We start from the raw sequence: 11,782 nt of genomic DNA, 5'->3' as shown, positions 1-11,782 counted from the left end.
CCGTCACCCCTGTGAAAGTGTGACTGCCACGCTGCACAGAAACATGTGCTTTTCTGCTTAACCAGCGATCCTCATCAGTATTGTGCTACAGAAATGTCTCAGTTTAAAGGAAGCACTTCTCTGAATCTGACACTGCTGTCAATGGTTCTTGTGTGTTATTCTTGTGCCTTTCATTCACTGTGCGGTTTTGTGGCAATCCATTCTTTCAGAAACTGACACTGAGGAGCATCTGTCTGCTTTTCCACTACCTGTAAGACTGGGGCCACGATTCACTTTAATCACACTGTCTGTGCAAGAAAAGAGTTACATTGGTGTATAAGGTGAAATATTGTTCAGGTGTTTAATGCACATTCAGTAATCACTAATAAAAAACGACCAGTCGAATGTTTTCACTATAGTCACGAGTAAAGGGCTGAACCTATAGTACACACATTCATCTCATAGTATGTCCAGGCACTGCAAGATTAAAGCATTTCTGCATCGATGTCAGAGCCAGATCCGGTATTGAGGAATCCACAAACAAACTCTATAAAGCACTTTGATTTTGAAAGTAGCTCAACTCTGGACAGCTTGAGTTGTTTCCTGATCCTGCGGAGCTGGGACTTCATCAGTTGTTCTGTAGCAGTTTGCTGGAAAACACTAGCGTAAACGCGAACTAAAGGGAAAGTCTCTTGTGCCATGCAGATCAGCTGAATCTCTTTCAGTGTTTTTGTGTGCGCCAAAACTGACCACTGATGCTGTCTTTGCCCAGACGTTCAGGTTTACTCGCTAGTCCGTGTTTTGTATTGTCAGATGTGCAGCGTTCTGTACATAAAAACTGTTCAAAAGTATTTTATTCCTTTTCTTTTACATTTTTAATTTCTTGTTTTTTTTCACACGTATTGTATTGAGATGTTTATTTATAGTTTTTTTTGATTATTTCGTTTTTCACCTGATTTACTACACTGTATTTTGTTTTTCTATTTGGTTGCTGTTGGATTAAAAGGGAACTGGATTGGATTTAAGAGAGAGTTGATGTTGTAGAAATCAGAAATGACAGAAGAGTTTGAAGGTAAATTAGGGTGGGAATGCATTTTTAATACACGAGAGAGACTGACTGATGGACAGTGTGTAACAAAATGAAGAAAATCAAATAAACATTTTAAAAACCTTAAATGTTTTGTTATTTTACACATTATGAAATGTTCCGATTATGGTCTATTTAATTACCATTATAAATGATGAGCATTGTTATGTGAGCGGGCGGTAATGCGTGAAGCTCTGAGTTGCTTTGCTTTTGGTTTAGGAAGTGTTTTGATGCAGAGGTGTGAAGTTTAAGATCAGCTTTGAATGTTTACCATCTTTACACGGTGGAGAATAATGTTCAGGGACTGCTGAGTCTCTAGTGCTCCTCGGCTGCAGTGTATCACATCTTCATAATGAGGAGCACAGGGAACGGATGGTAAAAAAACACTTGTCTTTACTTATTTAGCTCCTGTTGAATATGACATGCAATATACTACCTTTCAAAGTAGGCTAATTACTTAAAGGGATACTCCACTCTGTGGTAAATGTAACGTACTTGGCAGTCTATGGCTCAGTCACAAACCTTCTGGTTTTCATCCAAAATATCTTAAATTGTGTTCCAAAGACGAATAAACTTTTTACGGGTTTGGAACGACATGGGGGTAAGTTATTAAAGACAAAAGTTTAATTTTAGGGTGGAGTAACCCTTTAAACATTTCCCTACTACCACCCTTATTACACATTTGACCACATACACTACAAGGTTTGGAGTCTGTAATATTATTTTCATGTTTTTTTTTTTTTAAGGCTCTTCTCTCCAAGGCTACAATAACATTTTTTTAATGTAATTTATTTCTGTGATGCATAGCTCTATTTTCAGCATCATTTCTCCAGTATTCAGTGTCACATGATCTTCAGAAACATTATAATAAGCTGATTTGCTGCTCAAGAAACATTTCTGATAATTTTCAGTGTTGCTTTTGATCAGTTTAATGCATCCTTGCTGAATAAAAGTATAATGAATAAAAGTATTTTTTTAAAGTGAATATTAATGTCTGCCAGATTAGTGCGAGCACAACCTGTTGTGATTCAACTCCTTCAGGTAGATTATTACTATCAATGATGCAATAACAGGTCTGACATATGGCTGGAGCTCCTCATATCCCCTGAAGAACACACTTATCTCAGCATTTTTGTCTGGCGTCGCTCCCCTGACAGCAACACGGCCCCGGGGTGAGGCCCTCTTCACATGATGATGGTCATGTGGACATGTGGATGATTACTCACACCCAGACGAGTCTGGAGAACAATAACACATGACCGATGAAAGACAATATAGCAGTTCACTCATACCATCTGCCTTGGTTTTTATAGATGTTGTCTTATAAACATATTCATAACGTGTTAAATGTTATAAATCTCTCATACTGTGTGTATTGTGTTTGTTGGTGATGAGCTGCAGGGCTGGAGTCGTGTGTGATGATGGAGCCCGCTGGGTGGCGCTGCTGCGCTCCGTCCAGGTCCCGAGTGGCATGTTCATGTACATGTGTGTTTATGTGTGGTGCGAGGACGCGCGCGCAGCACACACAGACCCCACGCCTCCTGCGAGGAGAATCCGCGGCCGCTCATGTCTGGAGCTCATCGGTGAAGCAGCCATGGAGCGTCGAGGAGGGAAATTCAGTGGCAAAGAGAAAGACAATCCCTCTGCGCCTTCATTGAGCCAAAATGGCGCCACGGTGGAAGAGGAGGATTGTCCGGACGGTCCCGATGGAGAGAGACGGGTCAAGAGCGTCTCGTGGGCCGCGAAACCAGCCGAAGAACAGCCGCGACTCAACTTCCACATCCCCCGAAAGAGCAGAGAAAAGAGAGGTGCGCTGCCCGCTTTGTTTGTCCTCCTTTCCGTTACTCGGACTGAAGACAGTCTGTCCCAAATTCTGGCGAGCTCTAAACCTAGACAACAGTTCTGTGCATCACATGGACGTGCAGCTCGCTCCTGTGATTCCCAGTAATACTGTCTAGATGGACAGCTCAGTAATTCATGTCAGTATAAACGGAGATCCTGTGCAGCAGCGCAGAACATGAGGGATGCTATCAGAACTGTGTGTGTGTGTGTGTGTGTGCGCGCGCGCGCGTGCCTTCCTCAGGTAACAAGTTGATCTGCCACACCCGTATTTGACCTGGGGTAAAGTGGGTAACACTACATTTGACCTCAGATTTTATTAATTAAAATAAATGAAATTCTTAATTTTTAATCAAATATAAATTAAATCACATTTTTATCAGTTTATAGGATCGAAGATTTCATCAATTTTATTCAGACAAACAAAGCCTCAATTCAAATATCCTGTAGATTCTACAAAGAATTGAATTGAATTAAACATTTGAAAGGTTCCATTCCAACGGCTGAATATTCTGTCCAAGCATTCAGAAGTTCCATTCATGCAGATTCTTTTTAAAAGAGCTTTTTTTTTTTCAAAACACTCAAAGATCCATCCAAAGTGTATGAGTCAGTATTGTGAGTAATTTAATTGGTGCCATTTCTAATTAACAGTTCCCTTGACTTTTACGTACTTCTGAGTAAACTAAATAATAAAATCTGACACATTGTATAGTTATTTTATATAACTTTTAGACTGAATGTCATACTGCAAACTATTATTTGTATATATAAACAAGTAATAGTTTGTAGTATTAAATTCAGTATCATATATATATATATATATATATATATATATATATATATATATAAACAATAATATCATATATAAACACTACAGGCAATTTATTTAATTTTTTAATCCACTGTGTTGATTAGTGGAAGGAAAACATCCAAAATACACTTGCACTTTATCGATAGATAAAGTGTATATTTCAGTATATAGGTTTCAACATTTAAAGGCTTTGTTCTCAGAATTTTTTACCTGGAAATATTTAGATTTCTGGCATGAAAATACATGCAAATTAGTGCATATTTAATTAGATAATATGCCATTTGCATTTATCTGGGTATGTATGGTTACATATAGTTATTAAATGTTTACCATGTGAGATTTGTATATAATCTGAAAGCTGAATAAATAAGCTTTCCATTGATGTATGGTTTATTAGGATCAGACAATATTTGTTTGAGATGCAACTATTTTAAAATCTGGACTGTGAGGATGCAAAAAAATTACAATACTGAGAAAAATCACATTTTAGAGTTTTCCAGATGAATTCTTAGCAATGCATATTACTAATCAAAAATTGAGTTTTGATATATTCACAGTAGGAAATTTACAAAATATCTTCATGGAACATGATCTTTACTTTTTTTTTTACTTTATTTTTGGCATAAAAGAAAAATCAATAATTTTGACCCATACAATGTATTTTTGACTATTGCTAAAAATATACCCCAGCGACTTAAGACTGGTTCCCTCTCGAGGCGGTAACTCAACATTACGTCAGCTAAGACGTATATGGGAACTCTTCCCTTCTCCACTTTCACTGAAATCTTATTGGCTAACGCCAGCTGGGGACAGCTGGCCAATTGACGCGAAGCATGCAAATACTGACAGGTCAGTGGGCAGTATAAAATGCATGGGCGCAAAAATTACGTCAGAATCTCTTACTTCACGCTCGTAGTCTTATCTAAGTCATTGTGGAAGTTGCAATAGAGGACTACTCACCCTGTTTTTCCTCTCCGCATCCGATGGCTGCTAATGCTAGATTCGGACCTTCACCAGTTCTGTGTCACCTGCCTAAAAAAAAGGGATTCTCACACGGACCACACGTGCGCCCACTGTGCCGAGCTGCCAGTGGGCGCCCTCAGAGCCAGCGTGGCTCGGAAAACAGCGGGAATGAGGCCCCCTGCCCGAAGACGAGTTTGACGTTGGCGTGGTGGACGATAGCTTCCACCCCGCGAACTTCGTCCTCTTCGGAGCTGGCGAGGAAAACGACTCCATGTCGCTTTCGACGTCGGAAAAGGTTTGGGCCTCTCGGTAAAAAAGGGATCGCATCGACCAAGAGGGCCCTGCAGACCTCCAGGAGGAGCTCGTTAGGGTCTTCGGAAAGGCCGTCACGGAGCTGGCTCTCGCTTGCAACGCACCTGACGAGCCTGTGGAAGGTAACTGGACTCGTGGCTCCTCCAGTAGAGCTGCTACCAGACGGCATTGAGGCATGCAAGATCTCTTGGTGAAGTCGTGGGCTGCACCCCAATCGGCGCGCACCCACTCTGCTACGCAGGCCATGTTCACGCACGTGGACGGGGCGGAAACCCTCCCCCCGTCGAGGAGACTGTGCACCTGTGCCCGTCTCCCTCTGCATTTGGTTCGGACCACAGCCTGCCTTCCAAGCCGTGCGGTTCACGGCCCTTAGACGGACAAAGCCTATACTTCTGAGGGAAGGCAGCTTCTGCTCTTCATGCCAGGGCAATACTCAAGGTGTTTCAGGCAGATGGCGGCACAGTAGCGCTGACGTCATCAAGGATCTGCGCGCGGCAACTGATCTCTTGCTGATGGTTACTAAGCGCTCTGCTCAGCCGTTTCATGGGGCTCATGGTCGTCCTTACAGGCACCTATGGCTTACCCTAGCTGTCCTGGAAGACGCGGACCGTAGGACGCTCCTAAACATTCCAGTTGCTCCCTCCGGCCTCTTTGGTGACGTCATGGAGCTTTTCTCAGAGACGCAGAAAGCGCGCCAAGGCGATGAGCCACGTGATACCCCGTCGCTCACTCCAGTCTTCATCTGCGAGGTTCCGCTCTTATGCACATCGTCAGGCTCTAAGACCAGCTAAAATAGCCCGCCGTGACACACTGCTCTTTACCGGACGCTCGTTTCGGCCGAAACCAGCAGTGGTAAGAACCTGGGAGGAAACGTCAGGGTCGGTTGAGGACCCCGCGCCGCGAGAGAGCCAGCGCGCCGTTGAGCCGTCTCCCTGACTGACCGATAAAGTGAAAGAGTGAGTGCGCGGGAGGGCCCGCCCCCAAGTGCCATGTTCAAATGCATCATGTCCCCCATTTCCTTCAGGCGACGGTTGCTATGTGTGTATAAATGCTGTTTGTGTGAGTTCCACAATAGAAGCATGTACACAATCAACAAAAGAGCTTTTTCTTTCTCTTACACTGAACACTGTGTCACTCGCCCTGTCTCATAGCAGCGCTGAGCCACAACCCATGATTATAATGGCCTCGCGAGGGAGCGAGAGTGCCAACACCACAAAAACACGGTGTCACCCTCCATGTTCAGATGCATTATGTCCCCCATGTTCCTTCGGGTGACGATTGCTATGTCTGTTTAAATGCTGTTTGTGTGAGTGCCACAATAAAAGCATGTATACAATCAACAAAAGAGCTTTACTTCCTCTTACACTCATCACTGTGTCACTCGCCCTGTCTCAGAACAGTGCAGAGCCACAACCTATGATTATAATGGCTTCGCGAGGGAGCGAGAGTGCTAACACCACAAAAACACATGCATTATGTCCCCCATGTCACTATGGGTGACGATTGCTATATGTGTTTATATGATGTTTGTGTGAGTAAAAATTTTACTATAGAAGCATGTATCCAAATTCTTGCACCCAACATTGTCACTCGCCCTGTCTCTAACAGCGCAGAGCCACAAACCCATGATTATAATGGCCTCTCGATGGCGCAAGAGTGTCACACCATTGTGCGACGCGACCCGCCCTCCCGCCAGTGCTTCCAGCCTCGCGGGGGCGGGGCCCTGGTCAAAATAAGCCATCAGTGGCTGTAGAGGTAACGCGTCCGCGGTGTCATTTCATGGACGGTAGGAAGGCTATCCCGGGCATTGCACCGTGGATACTAGGAATATTCACGATGGATATTCTCTCTAATTCAAACGTAGACCTCCCCGCTTCAATGGCTTGGTCCCGTCACTGACTTTGCCCCAGAACCGTCCTGTTCTGCGACAGGAAGTTCTCAGTCTGCTCGAGAGGGAGCGATAGAGCGAAATTTCCCCTCAGATCGAGCGGAATGTGCATGTTGAATTATCTGGATGATTGGCTGATTTTAGCCCACTCAAGAGATGTGCTATCAGTCATGTGAAAATGCTTCGCATATCTGGGAATATGTTTGTACTCGATGGCGATGCGAGCCCATCTCTCTCTAGAGCATTTCATCGTCTCTGCGCTGTTTCAGACCGGGCAGGTCGTTTACACTGAGGGAATTTCAGAGGCTTCTGGGACTGATGGCGGCGGCTTCTTCAGTGTGCCATCTGGGTCTGCTACATTGCGGCCGCTACTGTTTTGGCTGTAACTCGAGTTCCTGGTCTTCGGTCCACAAGCACATACGGTCATTCACAGTTGCGTCAGCACTCTGAGACCGTGGAACAGCCCGGATATGTTCAGCCCAGGAGCTCTTTTCTCTACGAACGCGCCTACTTCAGGCTAGGGGAGCAGTGCGTCTGGGCGTACCTGCCTCAGGCCTGTGGTCGGAGTCACAGAGAAGGTGGCACATACACCGTTTGGAATACACTTTTCGGTCGAAATTGGAGCGGCAACTTGTACTGATTCAAATCGACAACACGTCTGTGGTCTCATACATAAATCGCCAGGGCGGCGTGCGCTCCAGAGCTCTATTCAAACAGGCAGCGAGTCTCCCGTTGTGGGCGGACCGAGACTTAATCTCCATAAGAGCTTCGCACATCCCCGGTACTTTGAACCGTGGAGTGAGCATGCTTTCGAGGAACGGGATTCCTCAAGGAGATGGAGGGCTTCACCCAGGATCAGATCTAATGATTTGGGAGGGAGGAAGTGGATTTGTTTGCCACGAGCGAGAACACACACTGTAAGACGTCTTCTCGCTATCTCACTCCCCCCTGCCGGAAGATGCTCTGACATCGCGTTGGCCGGAAGCCAGGCTTACACGTTCCCTCCGGTGAAGATTCTGCCTGTGTTGTGCAAAATCAGGGAAGAGAGAGCGTCAGTTATACTCGTGGCCCCGAACTGGCCGAATCAGCCCTAGTTCGCGGACCTGAGAGAGTTAGTGATGGCTCCCCCATGGCGAATCCCCCTCAGACAGGACCTGCTGTCTCAGGCGAATGGCACAATATGGCAGCCCAGCCCGAGCTGTGGAACCTTCATGTGTGGCCGCTGCGTGGACCATAATAAGCGGGACGCTCTGCACTCACGAGTGCTAAACACACTTACAGAGACGCGAGCACCATCAAACATTCGCTGCTACGCGCAGAAGTGGGGAGTTTTCACAAAATGGTGCGAGGACATTTATGTTGACCCAGGGACCTGTTCCGTGTCGGATGTTTTGCACTTTCTACAGCACAGTATGGATAGCGGGAGTTTGAAACCATCCACGCTGAAGGTGTATGTGACCGCTATTGCCGCTTTTCGTTCCCCGGTTGACGGGCAAACGATCGGTAAGCATGCTCTGGTAATCAGTTTTCTCAGGGGAGCAAGGAGATTGTGTACTTCATGGCCGCCCTCCGTGCCGCCGTGGGATTTAGCTCTAGTTTGAGGGCTCTATCTCTTACTACCGTTCGAGCCCTTAGCTTCGATTTCGGTTAAGGAGCTTCCCTGAAGTCTGCTTCGCGTTTGGTGAACGATATTGCATCGGTTTCGGACCTGGCGACTGTAACGTCACTCTCCGGCCGAGACTGGGTTTCGTTCCGAAGTCACTCAATACACCGTTTTGTTTACCTACCCGCCTTATCTGATGAGCCATCAGCCTCGCGTGACGCTGATACTCAGAGCGACGGGACCCTGTTAGGGTTTTACGGATGTATTTGAATCGCTCGGCCGCCTTTCGTCAGTCGGACCAGCTGTTCGTGTGTTTGGTGGATGTAATAAGGGACGTGCTGTTTCAAAACAGAGACTTTCTCACTGGATTGTGGACGCTATCGAATGCCAGGGGAAGGGTTATCCCCTCAACATCAGAGCTCATTCTGCGAGGACAATATAAATGCTTCCTGATGGGCCTGGTCTAGAGGTATGTCTGTCCAGTATTTATGTTTTGCTCCTGGCTGGTCTTCCCAGAACACAATCGCCAGGTTTTACAAGCTGGATGTACCCTCTGTAGCGTCACATGTACTTTCGGTGAGTTAAGTTTTATTCATTCTGTTAAAACCAGCTATACAGTAGTTACCATGGCTGCTAACTCTGTGTTATGGTTTAAATGGTTTATGCAGTAGTCACCGCAAACGCCGTCGACTCTGTTTAACTCTCATGCTTGAGTGCTTATTGCATTGTGTCTGCCCTGGTAAGTGCAGATTTCGATTTATTGCTTGAAGTTATGCAAATTTTGTTAGGGTCGGAGCAGATGTCTCATTGGTCTAGTTCTGCCTATCAGATGCAAGCACTCTTAGCGACACGGCCATTGGCTAGAACTGTCCTGCTTATGTGTGGGGGTGATTGACTCCGTTCAGGGCTTATCTTCACTGCTCTCACGGCGGGATTTTATACAGTTCCCATATACGTCTTAGCTGACGTAATGTTGAGTTACCGCCTCGAGAGGGAACGTCTCCGGTTACTATCGTAACCTAGGTTCCCTGATAGGCGGGAACGAGACATTACGTTAGCCGCCGTGGTCGCTGTTTGATCAGCTGTGCTAGCGTTCAGTCGTGATTCTGACGTAATTTTCGCGCCCATGCATTTTATACTGCCCGCTGACCTGTCAGTATTTGCATGCTTCGCGTCAATTGGCCAGCTGTCCCCAGCTGGCGTTAGCCAATAAGATTTCAGTGAAAGTGGAGAAGGGAAGAGTTCCCATATAGGTCTCAGCTGACGTAATGTCTCGTTCCCGCCTCTCAGGGAACCGAGGTTACGATAGTAACCGGAGACGTTTTGTGGTCCAGGATCACATATTTACCTGAGGAGCTTTTCCTAAAATATTACAATATATATTTTTAAGCCTTTTATTTATAAATGTTCCTGTGGCTCAAGTGGTAGAGAATTGTGTTAGCAGCGCAAAAGGTTGTGGGTTCGATTCCCAGGGAACACATGTTAGGTAAAAACTGTTAGTCTGAATGCACTGTAAGTCACTTTGGATAAAAGCGTCTCCTAAATGCATAAATTTATTAAAATTTATATACACACACACACACACACACACACACACACAAAACAATGTGTGCATATAAATAATTTATAGTAAACAATCCAACATTCTAGAGAAATAAGAACGGTCAAGATTGATTTCTTGGTGTCTTTAACAGGCTGACAGTTTGTAAAGGTATAGTCTATTAAATCTGTGGCTTTTAATAGGCAGTTTTCAGTGTTTGTTGGCAGATGTTAGCCTCATTAACATGGGGATCTCTGGGGATTTGGGGGGAGCTGGTGGCCCTATCTATTTCTCTCAGCAGCAGCTCAGCTGAATGCACTGAATTGATGCTTTTTCTAAATGCTAAAAAATTAACTTGCATTCAGTTTGAAAAAGAGTCCAGTAGTGGGACGGGTACTCGTGATCATGCTGCTGGCTTGTGTCTCAAACGTTTCACTCAACAAACATGTTTTCTTTTCTGATTCTGATCACTGATAAATTAACACTGTGGTTGTGGCCACAAGTCAACACCTTGGGTTCATGTAGCAGCCATCCCTGGAAAAATAAGATGCAAACATCCATCACAAGCTCTAAAACTGCTTCAGTGGGAAATCATTTGCATTTATGATTTGTTTCTCATCTGGATGTTTTGTTAAAACAAATCACTAATAGTGAGCAACTGCATGAAGATGGTATGCAGCTCATTCAGTCATACATGTCAGAACCAGAGATTAGGAGAATGGTTCGGAAAAAGTTATTTATTGCAAAATGTACAGCGTTTATAATACAAGGTCAGATTTAGAGGTACTTTTGCCTTTTATTTAACCTATGTTTTAAACCTATTTTTGCACAATAGGCATTTGCTATATTTGCTTCAGTAGCCTTTCATTTGCATATCATTTACAAGACAACATTGGACAGAATGTGGAATAATGTTATTTTTTTATAAAACTGAAGAGTTTTTCTTAGCTGATTAATCAAAGAAATTAAAGCAACTCAAACTCTTCCTATTATAATTGACCCTAAGCGTGGAACTTGGATTGATCTTGATTGTTTCATGTGCCCTGGAGGTCTGACCATCCTGATTTTGAGGTTTTGGTAAACATCTGTATAAAAATGGCACGACACAAAAACTGCTGCTTTGATTCAGCTTAGTCGAATCAAGAGTATCATTGCCCTCTGATATTATCTATATAAACTAGTTTGCATATATTAAGCTAGGCTGCTTTCTAGGGTGCGGATGAACAGTTTGTAACTGTTCTGCTGGTTTTGTTCTCGGTTCACAGCTCTGTTTCAGTATGTGTCTACGGACTCTAGAGAGTTTTCCGACATTCTGCAGATTCTCTCCTCCAGCTACAAGGACTCTTCCTCCACCGGGACATTTGTGTACTCCAAACCTTGTCTCGTCCACAGCGAACCGCTGGAGAAAGACGTGAGTGTTTGACTCCTTTACTGCTTTATTTTTGACTGTTGTTTGCAATCATGAATTCCTTTTTTTCAAATGGCCACAAAATGTATTTAAGCATCATTATAATTGTGATTGAACGCCTGTATGGAGGAATATTCATGTAGATGGATCATTTGTCACAGAGTCTGAGTATGTGTAGCACTGAATCTAATAGTAGACAGTCACTAAACATGATAGGATTTCAGTGCTTCAGAAGAAAACCCAGCCTGTTGCGAGTGCTGCTTTCTGTTCAGAGCCAAGAGAAAAAAGAAGTGCCACTCAATTTTTATTTTAGTTCACGTAGTTCAACACTCTCACAGATCGTCCTATTAGA

General features: G+C 44.4%; 1 protein-coding gene across 1 annotated transcript in view; it reads left to right on the top strand.

Annotated features, from left to right (window-relative positions):
- The first annotated feature begins 2,456 nt into the window (after positions 1–2,456).
- The window catches only part of LOC132131860 (protein TASOR-like), a 74,863-nt gene continuing 65,537 nt past the window's right edge, over positions 2,457–11,782 (top strand). The window contains exons 1-2 of the mRNA XM_059543993.1: positions 2,457–2,874; positions 11,288–11,433. Coding sequence (XP_059399976.1) covers positions 2,457–2,874; positions 11,288–11,433 — 564 coding nt within the window. The remainder of the gene's footprint in view (positions 2,875–11,287; positions 11,434–11,782) is intronic.

Source organism: Carassius carassius, chromosome 48 (assembly GCF_963082965.1).
Source record: "Carassius carassius chromosome 48, fCarCar2.1, whole genome shotgun sequence".
NCBI lineage: Eukaryota > Metazoa > Chordata > Actinopteri > Cypriniformes > Cyprinidae > Carassius > Carassius carassius.
Note: the sequence above shows the minus strand (reverse complement) of the source record. Positions and strands in the feature narration are given on the sequence as shown.